Source organism: Enhydra lutris, unplaced genomic scaffold, assembly GCF_002288905.1.
Source record: "Enhydra lutris kenyoni isolate GAN:26980312 unplaced genomic scaffold, ASM228890v2 scaffoldscaffold4, whole genome shotgun sequence".
Taxonomy (NCBI): Eukaryota; Metazoa; Chordata; class Mammalia; order Carnivora; family Mustelidae; genus Enhydra; species Enhydra lutris.
The window spans coordinates 30,109,642-30,129,179 of NW_019154088.1; the positions used below are offsets into that span (position 1 = coordinate 30,109,642).

The 19,538-nt window shown below is 36.9% G+C and overlaps 2 protein-coding genes across 5 annotated transcripts in view; one reads left to right on the forward strand and one right to left on the reverse strand.

Annotated features, from left to right (window-relative positions):
- Positions 1 to 4,491, forward strand: part of LOC111158541 (adaptor related protein complex 4 sigma 1 subunit) — a 52,117-nt gene extending 47,626 nt beyond the window's left edge. The window contains exon 6 of the mRNA XM_022520635.1: positions 3,751 to 4,491. Coding sequence (XP_022376343.1) covers positions 3,751 to 3,879 — 129 coding nt within the window. The 3' untranslated portion in view covers positions 3,880 to 4,491. The remainder of the gene's footprint in view (positions 1 to 3,750) is intronic.
- A 2,515-nt stretch (positions 4,492 to 7,006) lies between these two features.
- The window catches only part of LOC111158184 (HECT domain E3 ubiquitin protein ligase 1), a 93,511-nt gene continuing 80,979 nt past the window's right edge, over positions 7,007 to 19,538 (reverse strand). For 2 of the 4 annotated variants that reach the window (XM_022520122.1, XM_022520113.1), the window contains exons 33-43: positions 19,293 to 19,500; positions 19,123 to 19,208; positions 18,780 to 18,907; positions 16,317 to 16,518; positions 14,337 to 14,474; positions 13,463 to 14,070; positions 11,998 to 12,076; positions 11,777 to 11,870; positions 10,942 to 11,092; positions 8,074 to 8,218; positions 7,590 to 7,965 (exon numbers count right to left, since the gene is read on the reverse strand). In XM_022520122.1, coding sequence (XP_022375830.1) covers positions 7,828 to 7,965; positions 8,074 to 8,218; positions 10,942 to 11,092; positions 11,777 to 11,870; positions 11,998 to 12,076; positions 13,463 to 14,070; positions 14,337 to 14,474; positions 16,317 to 16,518; positions 18,780 to 18,907; positions 19,123 to 19,208; positions 19,293 to 19,500 — 1,977 coding nt within the window. In that variant the 3' untranslated portion in view covers positions 7,590 to 7,827. Of the gene's footprint in view, positions 7,966 to 8,073; positions 8,219 to 10,941; positions 11,093 to 11,776; positions 11,871 to 11,997; positions 12,077 to 13,462; positions 14,071 to 14,336; positions 14,475 to 16,316; positions 16,519 to 18,779; positions 18,908 to 19,122; positions 19,209 to 19,292; positions 19,501 to 19,538 lie in introns of all 4 variants that reach the window. The other 2 variants (XM_022520098.1, XM_022520106.1) reach the window with 2 other exon arrangements.

Sequence of the window (19,538 nt, forward strand, 5' to 3'; positions counted from 1 at the left end):
AGCCCCTGAGGGAGTCAGCCATTTACCTGGGAAAGGGATGTTAAAGTTCTAGGTTGAACAGTTCTGCCTTCCGGGCTTCCCTGATTCTCACTGGCCTTTGCTGCCTTGGTATTTCCTTGAACTATGTCCTGTAGATGCCATATGCATCTGTTCCTACCCCTTCCTACCAGGTCCCTCTGCCTTACCCCTGCTCCTTTCGCTCCATGCTTCCAAGTTCTGTTTTTTTTACTCAGGAATGGTGACAGCCAAGTCAGGAGGCACAACAGAGTTTAGGAGAGATACAACAGAGAAAGTGACAGGCTCACCTGACCCAATGCTTTCATAATTATTTCACTTCATTATATTTTATAATGCTTTCATAAATATAGATTTAGTTTACATAAAAACTTTAAAAAAAATTACACCTGACAGTCTTATTGCTCTCAGAATATGAATGGACCTTTAAGGAAAAACCCATTAAAAAAAAAAAAAAGATTAACTCCTTTTCAGTGACCTCATTAAGAAGGGACAATACCAAGCCTAAAAGTGGACAGCAGACTATCTTACAAGGAGAGTATACCAAGGACCGTGCACAGTCTTCATGAGGATAGTCTTCTATATAGGAGTATTCAGTTTTCTGTGGGAAATGTGAACACAAAGTAGATAGACACAGTTTATCTAATTTCGTGGCAAATTATATTAATTAAAGTATAAATACAAGAGCAAATTTTTCCCCACCCCACTTAGTTTATCAAGAACTTTGCTTAGGTAGGATCTTAAAGAAAGAAAAATCAAAAAAGAAGACGAGGGACCTGAGACCAAAATCTTGAGTTAGAGATTTTAGTTTCTAGGCTGGGCTCTGCCTGCCAGTTGCTTTTCAGATCCCATTCGAATGTATGCTGCTCAATTTTCTCTTATTAAAGGATAAGTAGACCACCACAATGGTATTGAAATACCATATTGAAAAAGTGACTTATGATCCAGAGACCAAAATGCCAATATAGGAACCAGAAACATTTCAAGCTCTTTAATTAAAAGATTGGTTTCAAGTGGCACCAATATTTAATTATATTAATTTATATTATTTATATATATTTGTTATATTTATATTAATAATATTTAATTAAAAGATTGGTTTCAAGTGGCACTAATATTACTGGGGTCCTAAGATGTTCAGCTTCAATCCACATTACGTAGCAATTCAGAAAGGCTCTTGGGTTTCGGGATTGAGAGAAAATGGGGTTTTCTGATTCTGCTTTTCGGGAGGCTGTCTGTAGTTCATATCAATTCCAACTTTAGGGTGCCCAAGTTGCCTTAAGGATCTTTAAGTCAGTCAAGTTCAGTATAACCCAGAGGTTATTGAAATGGTCATTCTCAGCTTACCATATTAACAGACCAATAGCCTGGACCTTTCTTGCTTCATTCTATTCCAGATGTCAGGGTTGAAGCATGTTTGCCTATTTACTGCCATGGGGCTTTGCCTGGGCATCTTTTTGGTCCCTGACATGTAACCCAAATGCCATTACTATTGTATAAGTTGTTTATAAACCAAATCAGGATGTAAACAACAGCTGGATTCTTATTTTAAAGGAGTCACATGATTCCAGGGGGGGAAATCAGCTTTCAGGAGTTTGTCTCACATTGGATTTGGTCTGTGGTTTCCCATTATAATGCCACAAAGCTACATGGTTATTAAGGGTTTGAATCAGCTACTCAGGCAGTCACATGCCCACAGTCAAGAATGACCTCACTGAGCAACTCATGTTTCTAAGATGTTAGGAAATTCAGACTTGCTTGAAGACCGTGTCCTTAAAGTGTGAGGATGTCAGTGGTTGATATGATTTAGCAGCACATTCTAATCTGAATTTCAAAACAGTTGGTCTCTTGCTCAAGGGGACACCCGAATTTTAGATCATGTACTTGCCACAGTCTTCAGAGTAGCTTAATCCCTGAACCAGTTCAAATAGATTAAAATTAGATCTCCTTCTCTCTCCAAGAAAATCATCTTAGATGAGTTGGCATTTTCAACACACTAAGGCTTTCATTGCCCTTAGTGAATAAGACAGGGGATTCTGCCTTAGTGAATATGACGGGAGGGTTCTGCAGGCCAGTTTCAAGTAGCCACATATGCTCCCCAGCTCCTCTTCTTTGTACCAAGCTGACATTCGCACTTTGTTTGGCTTCTGAGTTCTGGCTTCTGGGTCTGATTGAGCCTAATATTCTAGTCCCATCTGGTCATGGACAAAGCAATCATCTATATAATTGGAAGACATTATTAATAGGTATATCAGAGTAAAGCTTTTTTTTTTTTTTTTTCTTTTCTGGGTCATTTAAGGACAGTTCCCATGGGCTCCTGAAAAAGTTTATTCTGCTAGAGGACTATTTGCACAGAGCTTAATGAGATATTAATGCAGAGCCTAATAGAAAACTAAAAGTCATTCACAGGGTTGTCTCATTTTCTACACCTCATATTTCACTAAACAAACCCAATACAGACTTGAACGTCTGAAATAATTGAAAAAAAAAAAAAGGTGGTAATGATTCACTTTACAAAGATTCACTAATTATGAACTTCCCTAGTGCATTTAAGTCACTCATTTGTTGAAGTTTGTGTATTTGAAACAATCTGTTTCAATCAGCTGTTGTTGTTTTTAAACAGACCAGGATCATGTTCTTTACATAGAAATGGAAATAAGTTATTAAAGGGTAGAATTCAGAATTACTCAATGTTGTTATCATCTCATTCTAGTTCCCTTTCTCCTTTCACAAAAGAAAAGTTCTCTGAAGGGGCTCCTGGGGCCGGGGGGAGGGAGCAGCTCTTTACAATTAGCTAGACCTCATAGGCTAACATTTTCATCTTCCTCCATGCCCTATACTAACTTTCCACTAGCAACATCAGTACCCTGATGTGGCTTTATAATTCTCAAACGAGTATTTTTAGAACTGTTCATTCATATAAGATAACTCTCTTGAATTTCAGAATTTTTATCTACTTGGGAATTAGTCAGCATTGCCTTGCTTTCTTCATTCATATCTACTCTTGATGATTTTTTTCTTTAGTCTGAGAGAAGAGATAGCTTAAGACGTGAGGTTTTGTGAAGTCATTTGGTTTGGGGTGGATGTTTGAGGGCTAAGGATGGGTATACTCAGTAGCTCCAGGCCCCTCCTGAGAAGTCTGGAAGTAGAACCATTGAGCCAAAGCTGTGGGCTTAAATTCCAGCTCTGGCAATTATCAGCCATGGGACTTTGCACAATGGCTTTGAGCCTATGTGCTCCCGTGTAAAATTAGGACAATATGTAACATTTATATCGTAGGGTTGTAGAGAAGACTGAAAAATTATGTAAAACACTCAACACAATGCCTAGAACATGGTGGCTATTACTGTTGATGTTATTAGTGTCTGGGACGACAACACTGTTCTTGTCAGGTCATGCCCTTGCCACTGTTACTTGCTTTGTTCTCTACTTCTTAGAATCACTTTCCCTCTGGCTAAAAGGTGTAGTAGCTATTCTATTTCTGTACCTATTGGCCAGTTAGCTTAACCAAGGTGAAACTAGGTGTGTATGTGTATGTGAAGGTAATAATTTCCAACATGGACACCAATCTTAAATCTAATTTCAGAAGTTCTGTCTAAAAAAAAAAAACACCAAATACACTTCATGCTTAGACAAATTTATATGGGAAAAAATGATAGGCTAAGTCATAAGTTATTACTGTTACATGTTAACATTTTTTGGTAATTCAAACTAATTTCCTTAATATGAATTTAGATAATGTTTAATTTGGATAAAGTGCACATCATTTTGGATGAGATGGTGTTAAATGGCTGCATTGTGGAAACAAATCGAGCAAGAATTCTTGCCCCTCTACTCATTCTTGATAAAATGTCAGAAAGCTGAATGATAGAAGGCTCTACCAGACATCAACCTGTAAAAATGGGAATACCTCTCTACATCTGTAGCCCAAAAAATGTGGAAGACTGCACACTGCAAAAGGGGGTGTCCTTCCAAAGACATTTTAAATAGGTGTTTTCCGTAGTTCCTAAATGGAAAACAAAGCTGTATTTTAAAATATGGTCTACAAAGAAAAATTTTTCTCTGAACTAAGCGACGAGTTTTATTTTCTAAACATAAGCATTTTTTTCCCACCTGTTCAAATTTTTTTGAGTTCTGAAGGTAACTTTTTCGTTCTCTGCTTCCCTATGCACGTTTAATTCAGGATTAGCAGCATGGGAAGAACATGTGACAACTATCAGCCAATAAAATTTTAAACACACATAGTACTTTGAATGTTTTCTGAATGTTCTTTTTCCTTAAAATGTTTTAAGTCAAAACTTTACAAAATTGTGTAACTAATAAAAATTGAGAATTAAATTTCATTTACCAGTTTCTAAAAAGCCTGATAACCATATTATTTGCACTTGGCAATTAAAATGTCATCATGTAATTAATTCACTTATAATGTTACTACCAAAAATGAATGGTTACACATTAAAAGAGCGGTCTTACAACCATCCTTTAGGCCATGTTGTAAATGGTTTGTCTTATTAGTAAACTTATCTGTAAGTGAAATTTACTTTAGTTCAAAGTCTAAAAATACAATGTAAGAGAATATCTCTTTTGAGGTTGGCATAATATGAACCCTTCTCCCCTGCCTCCCTAACTCATTCCTTCGACCCCTTCTCTTGGAATGTCCTGAAGCAAAGAAAACTAAGTCACTATAGAAAAGCAATGGCCTGACCTTTCCAAATGTTCCTAGATGCGTTTGCTACTTTAGTCAACAGTAAAGCATACAGAATTATCTTTGGTAAAAGCATGTTTTATGTGCATATTGGGAAGGAAGGAAGATATAATGGAGGCAATAGAACTACAGTCTTGGTACATTAAGATATTGCACCATCCTATGGAATTCTAAGTTTTCATCTACAACACTCTATCCTCCAAAAGAAGACATAAATGGACATTCCAGGAATTGATGATTCTTTCAGTACTGTTTGCTTTTTATTTTTTCTTTCTTTTATATGTGGGGGGTGAGGGAAGGATTTCTTTTAAATCTTTTTTTCTAAAAATCTATTTATGTATTCTAAGTTTACATCTATAAAGAGCCAGGCAACCAGTCAATAATGGATTCTAAAAGCAAACCTAAGTTGTTTTGGACTCATTCAGAAAGGCAGAAGGCAGGTTTCTGACCGCCAGAACGGCAAATGGTACACATGTATAGACCTCCCTTTGCCTTAAGTAGCCACGGTGTGGGGAAAGCCCAGTCTAGATTTAAGTGCTCTGGAGGTCTTTCTAAGACATAGTTGGGCAACACTGTCCTAGTTGGTAGGCACTGAATCAGCAGCACATTCAGGTAACTGCTGAAACTGGTACACCAGAAGTAACTAGGGAGTGAACAAAATTAATTTTCAGGTCACACCAAAATAGCACTTGGATAACATCTTGGCACAGATTTTCGTACCTTTAGAGAATAACAATTAAAAAAAAAAAATACTAGGTAGATACCAAAGGAAAGAAAGCTGAAGAACCTAATATATGTGGAGACCCTAGCAGATGTTACCTAACACTTGACACATGCAAAGTGAACTGTAATAGGACTATCTGTTCTTCTAGGCTGTGTCATCATTTCCCTTCAAATTTATTGCTGAACCGTGATGAACAGCTTTGATTTTCACTCTCAAGAAATTTATGCCTCAGATTGGTCAGCTTTATCTTGAAGACTCCTGACATTTCATTTACTGAATGTATAAGACTCATCAATTTTACCTGCTACAGCGATGTGCTAGACCAGGATTCAGCAAACCTCTTCTGTAAAGAGCCAGACAGTAAATACTTTAGGCTTCATGGGCCATAAGGTCACTGCTGTAAACACTTAGTTCTGCCACTGTAGTGTAAAAACAGCCACAGATAAATACGTAAAGGAATGAACATGGCTGTGTTCTAACAAAACTTTATTTATTTATGGACACTGAAGTTTGAATTTCATAAAATTTCCACATCATAAAATATTATTCTTCTTTGGCTTTTTTTAAACCACTTAAAAATGTTATAACCGTATTTAGCACTTGGGCAATACAAAGCAAGCAGCAGGCCATCGTTTGCTGAGCCCTGTGCTAGATTAGTCTTCATAAAAGATGGGTTATTGACAGACATTTTACAGATTTAGATAAATGGCAATACTAAGCACATAAATTGGATTTTAACTCTAACACTAGTATGACGTTTTAGTCATGCATCCATGACTTCATTAAGACAATCACCACCACTATTTTTTAGATTAAAGCATAGGTCATACATTTAAATATTGCTATTATGTTTTATTTTAACTTTTATTCTCACAGAGAACTGTGAAACTAACAACAAGATGAATTATTTAAACGCTGCCACTGATAACATAGTACAACATTCTCATGCAGAGAATAAAAACAGTACTCAAACGACTGACTGTAGTGGGAGATATCTCTTCTAATGTAGAAAGGGAATGTACCTTTTAAACAGGTAAATAATGGGCAATTCCAAAAAATGCTTTTCACTCCTAAAAAAGCCATTTGGCTAAATCAGGCCTAGTGACATTTCTTTCACCTAAGGGCACAGATGTGATACATCAAGGGAATTTGGGAAATGGAAATAGAAGAAGCTCTACTTCAAAACCAGGAAATGGCAGTATCCCTGGTGGTCTCTTCTAACACTGACAGAACATTGAGAAATCATTCTTGGATCTTAGACTTACACATCCCTGCAGGTACAATATAAGTAGCAGACCTGGTGTTGAAAAAGTAACACAAATAACTGGGCCATTCTTAGCTGAAGAATACTTTAAGACAGCACACAAAAGTTGGATCACAAGCATGGAAACATATATTTCTTCTAGCTTTCCAGTTTCAGTTAAGTGTATTTACTATAGAAAAATACATTTCTAAATGTAGGAATTTTAAAAAACTAAATCTCAGTGACTCAAAATAAAAAATATCTGGTTAAGCTCTCAGGTCTGCTCGTTGCAGTGAAATAGTCACATGACACAGTTTTGTACGCTGCAAACATTTTAATGATTATTGTTGAGCATACATTTTGGAAATTTTTTACTTCAAACTGCAACAAGTTAAATAAATGTTTATAATATACAAAGAAAATACAACCAAAAGTAAAACTTGCTTTTAAGTGTGCCTTGCATCTAGACCAGTGTTTTTTCTTTTTTCCCCTTAATATATCTTTACTTTTGAGCTGCACAAACACACTTAAGAATTTGATCTTTATAGTATGGCATTTAGGAAATAAAAATATACTCCCACCTCAAAGAAATAAAAAGGCTGTGCATGATTATATGCCAAACAAAAGAGAGAACACTAGAATACTCTGATAGTGCAGGCATCATTAAAAAGGAAAAGAAAAAGCTTGAGATGCTCATTAACTCTCTATGTTTTAAGGAAGCAGGATTTTTGACCAAGTAGCTTAAAAGCCAGCAAAACAGGGGATCAGTGATGGCAACTGTAGTGTATGAAGTATGAAACAACAAACTTTACACAAATACACTGTTAGAAATTTACCAGTGAACACTGAGGATCTGAGAAGCTGCTCTTTGGAACAGTCAAGTAGGGACCACCTTTTTCCAGTCACTAAGCCCTTGTAGCAACACACAGTGTTCTGTGCTATATACTTGCTGGCTGGGTAGTTAAAGGATTTGTTTTGTCATTAGCAGCTAACCAACTTATTCCACATGTTCTTAAAGCCTTAATGGTTGAAATAAAGGCAAGTGTCATTAGCGTAGAGGATCATATACTTCTCTGCACACAAATACAAGAGGCTTCACTAGTATTTTAAAAAAGTCTCTGATGTGTCCCATTTCGAAGCTCAGTTGAGATGAAAGCCTTTCTCCATGGTAGCAGCTAGCAGGCGCTCTCTCATGATCTCCTCAGAAGAATATTCAGGCAACTTGAGATAATGCACACAGGTGTTCACTGATGGGTAGCTTGCATCAGTAGCATCAACCTACAAAGAAAAAGTGAAAAGCAGAAGGCCATGACTTTAAGTATTTATTTCTTTCAATCCTGAAGTAACTAAATTACATTTGGATTCCTCACTAGCTAAGGTCTGTACCTTGCGTACAACTGTGAGCCTGGGATGCAGATTGGCCAGTCCACCTGGGGGAAGAGTTGAGCAACCGGTGGTAAACTGCAGGAATGCTTTCCTTTCGTCTGAAGACATGCCACACAAAACCCTCACGAACCTCAGGAAACCAGGGCTAAAAGGAGAAAAACAGAGTTCTACTGCTCTGACAGCGGATTTAAATGAAAAACACTACCACCACTTTGTAAGCAAGCAATAAGCCAAAAAACAATTATCAACATGTGAGAAGAAGAGTACTATGTAGAGACTCTTGACTAAGCATGAAATGAGTGGATATAAGCTACTTTAAATGCAAAGATTGTCTTGTACTTAGAAATGGTTAAGAACTGAAATACTGATGGAGTACAGGGATCAAATATGCAACAAGGCTAGCAAATCAAAAAAACTTAAAAATGCACCTGCATAATTCACCCAAATGTTGCTGAACTACCAAAGGGGATCTGAAATAATCCATCTTTGTTAATAGTGAAATAAACTATTTCTACATGCCACAACAGGGATGAATTTCATAATCATAATGTTAAAGAAGCCAGACCTTAAAAAATATATACTGTATGATTTCATTTTTTAAAGTTCAAATGCAAGAAAAATTGATCAATGGAAATAGTGATTTAATATTAAAAAAGAATATAATGGGCAGGGGAATTCTTGAGTTGTTTCTTGTTCCAGGTACCAATACACAGGTGTTTTCCTTTGGTGAAAATTCTCCAGGGTGTACATGCAATTTGTGCACTTTCTATTACAATTCAATAAAAAGTTGACTTAAGAAAAAAAAGCCATATCGGGCGCCTGGGTGGCTCAGTGGGTTAAGCCGCTGCCTTCGGCTCGGGTCATGATCCCAGGGTCCTGGGATCGAGTCCCGCATCGGGCTCTCTGCTCAGCAGGGAGCCTGCTTCCCTTCCTCTCTCTCTGCCTGCCTCTCTGCCTACTTCTGATCTCTGTCTGTCAAATAAATAAATAAATAAATCTTAAAAAAAAAAAAGAAAAAAGAAAAAAAAAAGCCATATAAATGTTAGTTAAGGTTAAAGTAATCCATAATGCAGTTGACCCCTGAACAACAAGGGATTTGAACTGCACAGATCCACTCTATTGTATTTATTGGAAAAAATTATATAGTAGAGTATTGCAAATATATTTTCTCTAATTCATGATTTTCTTTTTTGTTATTTGTGTATCGTTGACAATGTTATATTAATTTCAAGTGTACACACAGCGATTCAACAAGTTTACACATTATGCTATTTTACCACAAGTGTACTTCCTCATGATTCTTTTTAGTACTTTTTTTTTTTAAGATTTATGTATTTATTTGAGAGTGAGCAAGAGAGAAAGGGAGGGAGAGCACAAGCAGAGGGAGATGCAAATTCCCCACTGATCAAGGAGCCTGACTGAGGGCTTAATCCCAGATCCCCAGGATCATGACCTGAACCCCAGGCAGATGCTTAACCGACTGAGCCACCCAGGCATTCCCCACTTCATGAGTTTCTTAACATTTTCTTTTTTCCAGTTTACTTATTTACTTATTGTAAGGATAGAGTATATATACATTTAAAATACGTACTGGCTGTATTATCGGTAAAGCTGGTCAAGAGTAGGCTACTTGTAATAAAGTTTTTGGGGGTGTCAAACATATATGGATTTTCAGCTCTGGAGGTCAACTGTATTCTCTCAGTTATATTACTTTAGAAACTTTCAAAAAGAAAGGTAGGGGTGCCTGGGTGGCTCGGTCATTAAGCGTCTGCCTTCTGCTTAGGTCATGATCCTAGGGTCCTGGGATTGGGCCCTGCATTGGGCTCCCTGCTCTGTGGGGGGCCTGCTTCTCCCTCTCCCACTCCCTCTGCTGTGTTCCTTCTCTAGCTGTGTCTCTCTGTCAAATAAATAAATAAAAATCTTAAAAAAAAAAAAAGAAAAGAGAAGTAATATAGGGCCTGTAGTCATAAAAATATCAGTAGTATGAAAGAAAAAAACAGCAGAAGAACTGCTTCAGATTAAAAACCTATCACAACCAAATGCGATTTCCATTATCAGGGCCGTAGTGGTGAGGAGAGTTCTATGAAGGACATTACTGGTGTCATCAGTGAAACTGCAATATGGACTATGGATTAGTTAATAGTATGAATTTGCTCGTGAAAATGGATACATGGAAGAATATCTGTATTTTCAGAAAATGCACACTCCACTATTATAGAGTAAAGGCACATGATATATGCAATGGTTCAGAAAAAAACAGCACACACACACATATATATCATGTAGGGTGTGTGTGTGTGTGTGTGTGTGTGTGTGTGTATAAAAAGATAATATAAAAGAAACATTAAGTATAGTTGAATCTGGGTAAAGGAATATATAGGAATTCTTTCAACTATTCAACCTCCTATTTGAAATTTTCTATTCTATTCAAAATTTTTTAAAAATAAAGGTTAATTTATAATGGGGCACCTGGGTGGCTCAGTCAGTTAAGTGCCTGCCTTTGGCTCATGTCATGATCCTGGGATCCTGGGATTGAGCCTCATGTCAGGCTCCCTGCTCAGTGGGGAGTCTGCTTCTTCCTCTGCCTCTTCCCCCACCGCTAGTGCTCTCTCTCTCTCAAATAAATAAAATCTTAAAAAAAAAGAAGCCTAAGGGTTTACAACTTACCCTATTTTTTAAATAGTGAACAATTAAAATAGAATCTTAACATCAACAAAGACTCAGTTGTCTTTTCATATAAACTCAGCCTTATCAATGGATATGAAAACTGCTTTCTCATTTCACTAAGTCATAGTTCTTTAGAGAATCTACCATTTGATTTTGGGACATAAACTATTTTGTGGATCTTACAAAATAACCAATACATACCTGTCACGTGTATAACCTAACTTAGGTTCAGTATAATTAATAATATCCTCTGCTGCCCAGGACGGTGACTGGTTTCCACAAAGAATCATCTGGACTTCTTCGTGGCTGAAGGAACTTAATTTCTCCATTGGAAAAACTTTGTTAAACCCATCTACATCATACACAGCAAAAAACCAAAAACAAGAAAATACACAACTCAATTTCTAAGTTACAATGTCAAAAAACCAAATTTCCAATCAAAATAGCTAATATGGACTAAATGGACATAATATGAATAAAATATTAATAAATGCTTGGAAAAACAAATATAAATAAAATAGCTTGAAATCAAGCTAAGCTTTTAAGTACAGAAATTAAGCTTAATACTGTAAATGTGAACAAAGATATTCAGTCACTATGGTCAGTAGCCAAATTCTATTAATTTCTTAACCCACTCTTTGTGTCATACAAGGCGAGCCAATGCTATATCCTGATTTTCAAAACTAGTTTGTGATGAACAGTCTAATATATTTTGCTTCAATTTTCACCTGAAGAACTTAGGTTCTCACTTGGTTTAATTCATCCTGATCATGCAATGTGTGAAGTATGCATACATATGAAGAAATGGAGGCTAAAAGGGAGTCCCCCATTACTCAGCAAGAGCAAGCTGAGGGTATACTACAGATGGAGAATGTTCCCATCTGTTCCAGGTACTCTGTTGGGCTTACTATCTGGAAGACAGAAAACTAGAGGGCAAATCTAGAGATGACCTGCAATTCTTGACAAGAGAAATGCCTCAATTTCAAATCTCAAAATAAAAGGAGAAAAAATTAAGCTACAGAGCCCAAAAAATTACCTCTAAAGGCTTCCATCTGTTTCTGAATACCCGTATGCATACAAAAGTCAAACATCAAATCCACATATTCTTCTGCATTATCCATTGTTATCATCTACAAAGGAAAATTTGCCAACATTGTTGTTAATATCTAGGAATATTTCAGCACCGCCCACTACAACTGGCCTCATTAAGAAGATGTTCTGAACTTACCACTATATCAAAAACAAAATTTTTATTACCTCATCTTCCCCACTTGGCTTGAGATCCACAGCTGTAAAACCATATATTCTTGAGGAAGGGCAAAACTGGAAATTTAAACTTGGAAGACAAAAAGGAGTGGATTAACATTCAGCTACTGTTGGTGTTTAATTTTTAAAACACTGCTGCCAAAGGGACCTCTGGGTGGCTCAGCCAGTTCAGCATCTGTCTTCGGCTCAGGTCATCACCCCGGGGTCCTGGGATGGAGCCCTGCATGGGGGGGGGGTTGGGGAGTGTCCCTGCTCAGTGGGGAGTCTGCTTCTCCCTCTTCCCCTCCCTCTGCTCATGCTTTCTCTCTCAAATTAAAAAAAAAAAAAACTTAAAAAAATAAATAAAATATTGCTGCCCAAACCATGAAAACCCATCCCCCCTACCCTTCCAACAAAAACAGTATACCAGCTTAGATGTTAAGTATGAGGCCCCCCCTTTTTTTTTTAACCTTTTTTTTTTTTTTTAAGATTTTATTTATTTGACAGAGAGAGACATAGCGAGAGAGAGAACACAAGCAGGGGGAGTGGAAGAGGGAGAAGCAGGCTTCCCACTGAGCAGGGAGCCCGGATGCAGGGGATGCAGGGCTCCATCCCAGGACCCTGAGATCATGACCTGAGCCTAAGACAGACACTTAACGACTGAGACACCCACTCCATGAGGCCCCTTTTGAATGCAAAAACCCTGTGCACAAATACTATTAGGACAACCATTACCAAAGCTGGTAAATCTTTGCAAAGATTGCACAAAACCACCACCTTTCCATATTTCACTTCTATCTCATGGCACAAAATTAACAAAGTAAGGGTTTTTGCAAAAAATTATGACAGCAACAACTTTACTTTTTTTTTTTCTCCAAGAAAAAACTATTGCTTCACTGAAGTTATTCATGCTCTGTCCCTAAGATGAAATTAAACCTTGAATATATAAGTTATCAAACAAAACTTCTCAAAATTAGCCATTAAAAGAAGAAAGCAAGACTTTCAGCCAACCCAAAAATCATAGTAAAACATACTAAGAGTATAATAATTACATGTATACAAATTAACAGAGTTTTATCAATAGATGTGTAGCATCTGAGTTAGCTAAGCCATCAGGCATAAGGCCTACATACAAACTATTTTGAGCATTCCCAAGTACACTATCTATATTAACTAGTCATGATTTCTCAGAATGTCTTTGGCTTTGGACTTTCATATAAATATATAAATTAATCATATTTGATAAATCAGATAATCTTCCAGAGACGTGATGATTAATACACTATGTTCTGGTATTCTGAGTGTTGTCTTTATAATATGAACTATTCAATGATTCATATCAGTAATATTTCCTACAGCATATTACTGTTCTTAACAGACTATTTAACTCATACATTGCATATTACTGGGGACAAAGAAACAAAAGCTTTAAAACTTATTCAACCATTAGGCTGACAAACATATATAAAAAACTCACCCTAAATCCTCTATGCTAAGTGGAGGCCCAGAACCTGATGGATTCTTTAGCACAAGTTCCTGTAATTTCGTGTTCTTCTCATCTTCAGAAAGACCTTTGTTGCTTAAAATCTGACGCCTCTTAACAGCAAGATCTTTAATTTCTTTTAAAAATCTGGCTCTGTGTGGATTTACTAGTTCAAAATCTTCCCAAGTTAAAATTCCATTAAACCACGCTGGGGGTTTTGGTTTGGGGGGATCTAGAATAAACTCTGATTTTGAATCCTCTTCAAAGCTTCCTACTGAGAGTGAATCATGACCTTCTTCTGTAGAAGCTTCAGACTGACTTTCAGTACAGTGCAAGTCTCTATCGCCTCGTGACTCATAAATTAACTTACTCATATTGCTTTTAATGTCACCCATACACATAAGTTTAAAGAAAGGTTTAGAAATAGGTAAGTCCACAAGTCTATTGTCTTGAATGCATTTGGCCAAGAAAATTCCAAGGAAATGAAAGAGTTTTGTGATCCTTTCAAGCTCATCACTGTCTTGTGGAAATGGTGCTGTGAACAGTCCACATGATCTCTGCACATAGTATCCGGGAGGTTTCAGTCCACCTCCAAGATCAACCTAGTGTTTTAGAGGGAGAAATACAAATAAAATTAGATGAAAGATGCATAAATATTGAACATCTTTATCAATTTTGTTGAAGTATTTATATATATACGCCTTTTATTAAATAGCTTTTGATGACTGAAAAAACATTTTAATAGCATCAGGAGTAATCAATAATAAAAAGAGAGTCAGCAAACCTGGCTTAAATTCTGAAAGCATAACCTATTTTTAATAGTAAGAGAAGAATCACAAGTAATCACAAAATGGGAAAAAAATCTTACATGACGAGATTCATCATCTGGAAAGTTATCATCACAAAGCCAAGCTCCCAGATCAGTTCTCTGGAATTCTGCTGCCACCAGAGCATAAAACTCTAATGTAGGGCCCAAGCCAGTTCCTTCTTCTCCCAAAAATTCAACCTAAAATATAAGCAAGTTTTAAGGAAAAATTAGCTTTAAAAAAAGATCCCATTCTTAAGACACCTGGGTGGCTCAGTGGGTTAAGCCTCTGCCTCAGGTCATGATCTCAGAGTCCTGGGATCAAGCCCCGCATTGGGGGGTCTCTGCTCAGCAGGGAGCCTGCTCCGCCCCCCCCCCCCCCCCGCCTGCCTCTCTGCCTACTTGTGATCTCTCTCTCTCTGTCAAATAAATAAATAAAATCTTAAAAAAAAAAAATCCCGTTCTTGCCACATAATACATCTTTTTTTGGTAACAGCAGAAGAATATTATACACATTAAAAACAACACAGAAGTTTTAATTTAGTTTTTCTAAAAAGTATATTTGTTGTACACCATTACATATTTAAACACTGTGGTGAGCACTGTTTACCACATTGTTGATTAATTTATTTCTCACATCAACCCTAAAAAATAGGTTTTATCTCTTTTTTTCTTACACCAAAGGAAACCAAATTTTAGATAAAAAGGTTACATCATTTGCTTGAGGAAAAGATGGCATACAGCTTTGTATGTGTGTCTATTTAACATAAAACCTAAACTCTTCCACTTCTGAGTTTAGGCAATAACTTTAAAGGCTTTTACCCATACTCTACATATTCCACAAATGACTTGAGGCAGCTTATAAAAACATATGGTGAATGATTTAAAAAAAATAAAGGTTTACCTAGTTAGAGGAATATATCTGGTAGGAAGAATTAGATGAAGGTGAAGAGAATTTAAAGTGAAAGCCCTAAGAGCCTTTTATATTTTTTTGACATGTATCATATTTGTCACGATCAATGTCTGATTCAAATGATAAACTAAGAGCTGTTGGGGTGGCTCAGTCAGTTAAGCATCTGAGATGTCATCGGGCTGTCAGGCTCCCTGCTCAGCACAGAGTCTGCTTTTCCCTCTCCCTTTGCCTCTATCCCTGGCTTGAGCTTTCTCTCAAATAAATAAATAAAATAAAATCTTAAAAAAAAAAAAAAAAGATAAACTTAAGCAGCTGGTTCACATTTATAAGAGAAATTTCATCCACTGTCCCTCATATTAGGAGTAACAGGTATATAGGATATAATCAACAATGCCTACAATAACATCTCTACAGTAAATGTATTACATTTTATACTGCTATTTGCTTAACATCTCTCAATACAGGCTAATGTTGTAATGCCAAGCACAGTGTAACAATAGTATAGAACAGTGTACTCCAAAACTGCAGATATCTAATAGCAGAGCTTAATATGAAGGTAAAATTTAGACTATCAAAAAGAATCCTTAGTGAGTACTATTATTCTGTTCAGGCTTTGTTCAGAAAGGAGTAATGTCCTTCAAAAAGACCAAGGACTTAGGGTGCCGGGTGGCTCAGCTGTTAAGCATCTGCCTTTGGCTCAGATCGTGATCCCAGGGTCTGAGATGGAGTCCCACATCGGGTATCCTGCTCAACGGGAAGGCTGCTTCTCCCTCTCCCACTCCCCTTTTTGTGTTCCCCCTCTCACTGTCTCTTTCACTCTGTCAAATAAAGAAAGAAAGAAATCTTAAAAAAAAAAAAAAAAAAAAAAAAAGACCAAGCACTTTTCCACCTCAAGAGTGAAGATACTCTTTGCTGCTCACCAATCACAAGATCCTGACCTCTGAAAAGGTAAGTTGACATCCTCTTACAAAAGATGCTCTACTAAAGGGAAAGGCCTTGCATAGAGGGCAGAGAAATCCCTCTCCATTTTTCATTCCTATCTAACATGGTTTGCATGCTATGGAACATATAGGTTTGCTGGTTTTCTGCCACTCCTGCATACTAAAAGAAATTAGATGTGAGTGAGATACCTCAAGAACTGATTTCCGATCTGCATGTATTTGCATGACGTTCTCAGCCCATTCCATCAGTGATTCACCACGTGGGACTTTTACTCTTTCATGCTTGAGACGACCCACTCGAAACTCTCCAGGATCATCTCGCCTTACACTACTGGTGGTCCTTGTTCTTTCCACAGTAGCTTCACGTCGGTTTTGTAACCACACTATTGCTCTAAAATAGAAAAATATTTCTGGCGCTCTAACATTCAGTAATAGTTTGAATGTACTATTAAACCAGCAACATAATTCAAAGATTTAACTATTTTTTTTAAAAATAGTATTTTATTAGATGACAGAATTAGTACACTTTCTTATTGCAAAAATTATTGCTTCCTCTCTTAAAACATATAAACCCCTGTATTATTTTCCTAAACAAAGGAGAAAATACGTAGGTATTTTTCCTCTTTACTTTAGTAATTAACAGATCAAAATAAAGGTCTGTGGTCCCAACCCCACTAACATCAAAATATACACAAACTGGGGAATAAAAGGAACAGCACAGGGAATACAGTCAAAAGAATTATAATAGCACTGTATGGTTGACAAACAGTTGTTACACTTGTGAGCACAGCATGATGTAAGGAGTTGCTGAGTCACTGTTGTACACCCGCCATTAATGTAACATGCGTGTCAATACTTCAATTAAAAAAATAGCCAAACCTATGATACATAAAAATACAAATGAATATTTCTTAACTATCGAAGAAACTAAAAAATCATTAAGCTATCTTTATTACTGTGATACAAACTGAAAGCCATCATTAAAATGCAACTGACTTTCAAATATTTTCTTTTGGGGACACCTGGCTGGCTCAGTTGGTACAGCATGTGACTCCTGCTCTCAGGTTGTAAATTCGAGCCCTATGCTGGATGCAAAAATTACTTTTTAAAAAATCTTTATTTCTTTTAAGATTTTATTTATTTATTTGACAGAGAGACAGAGAGAAAGCACAAGTAGGCAGAGCAAGCAGCAGGCACAGGGAGAGGGAGAAGCAGGCTCTCCCCTGCACAGGGGGCCCAATGCAGGGCTCATCCCAGGACCCCAGGATCATGACCTGAGCCAAAGGCAGGCACTTAACCGACTGAGCCACCCAGGTGCCCCTAGAAATTACTTAAAAATAAAATCTTTGGGGGCGCCTGGGTAGCTCAGTTGCTTAGCTGTCTAACTCTTGATTGCAGCTCAGGTCATGATTTCAGGGTCATGGGATCAAGCCCTACACTGGGCTCTGTGCTCAGCCCAGAGTCTGCTTGTCCCTCTCACTCTGCTCCTCCAAATGCTTACACTCTTTATCTCCAACATAAATAAATAAAATCTTTTTTAAAATAAAAATATTTTCTTTTCAATAATGCAGAGCTAACCCATCTAGGGTAGGAGAAAGAATCTTGAAGTAGGAATAAGAAGATAAAAAGATTTGCTCTTAGGTGTGCTACAATTATTTTGTAATCTCAGGTCAATCAGCTATATACTCTTGAGAATCAATTTCCTTATCTATAAAACAAAAACCATAACCAATGCCATTTATGACAAGAGGCCCATAGTTCCACATGCACAAATGATCTGTAAATAGCGTAACTTATCAGGGAAGTCAACAGCTCCGTTTTAAATTATAATTCTTTTATATCACTTTGAAAGTACTCTGGGTACTCAATGATTCAAAAAATATTTACCAAATACCTACAATGTGCTATATACACTGCTTTAGGAACTGCAGCTAGATCAGTGACAAAACTGCCAGAAAATTCCTGCCCTCATGAAACTTTTATCTTGTGGAAGGAGACAGAAAAAAAAGGCTTGAACTGCGGGGTTCTACTTATATGGGATTTTTCTTTTAGAAATATAGTACTGTAAATTTTTCTTCTTCCTCATGATTTTCTTAACATTTTCTTTTCCCTAGCTTACTTTATTCTAAGAATACAGTACATAATACCTGTAACATGCAAAATACATGTTGATTGTTTGTTTCAGTAAGACTTCCGGTCAGCAGACTATTCATAAAGTTCTGGGGAAGTCAAAAGTTACACTTTTTAAATATGATTTTTCGGGGCACCTGGGTGGCTGTCAGTTAAGTGTTTGCCTTTGGCTCACGTCATGATCCTAGAATCCTGGGATCAAGTCCCGCAATGGGCTCCCTATTCAGCAGGGAGTCTGCTTCTCCCTCTCCCTTTTTCCCCTCTTCCCACTCATGAACTTTCTCTCTAAAATAAATAATATATTTACTGTGCAGGGAGGGTTGGCATCCCTAACCCTGAAATTGTTCAAGAGTCAACTGTAGGAGAGCATATATCCAGCCAGAAATTTTAAAAATGTTTAAACACCGACAACTCATAAGAAAACAAAATAATATATTCCTTCCATCAGTCTTGACATAAAGTATATTTGTACATTTTGAGCTTATATAACATTAAAAATATATAAAAGGGAACACTTTCTACCTTGATGCACCAAATGCTGTACATGTGAAATAAAGTTGTCTAGTTTCAAATGGTATTAGGAAAGGACACTTGCTGGTTAACTGTTCACACCAGTCTGGTAGAGCCCCACTTGCCAAAGCCAATGGTTCCTGCAAATTAACAAATAACAATGTTATAAGGCAATTATTTAAAAAGACAAAAATGAGTCAGTTCTTAAAACTAATGAAAGAAAGTAATACAATGGACCATATGGCCTAAATAGATGAATCAGGGACTAACAGTAGAGATGGTGAGAAGTAGAAAAGGAAAACAATACTTTGAAAGTCCAAAAAAGTTGCAGAATAGAGTTCAACTATCTAATTACCTCAATCTGCTGCAAAATCTTTGTTGTGATTTTTTTGCTAGTGAATTCATCTGGTGGAAAAGTAAACTGAGGCTGCTCCTCACCTTCTGAAAAATTAATAAAATTAATAAAGACATAAACTGACTTCCTTTTAAAAATGCCATAGAAATGAAACACGGATTCTTACAGACCTTCTTGGGATATTCTTGAGTAAGGGTCACTTGCAACTATATAGAGAATACGCAGAAGTTGAAGGACATCTTCTACTCCACAAGAATTCTGTCCATTGCCAGCTTTGGCCTGAGGTTGTTCTTTTGCCAAATTAAGAATATCACTACTTTGAAGAGTAGAAATGGCCCCCTGATTTAATCCAGACTTTGTTCCATGCTCACAAAAATCCTATAGAAACAATTAGCAAAACTAGCTATTAATCACAT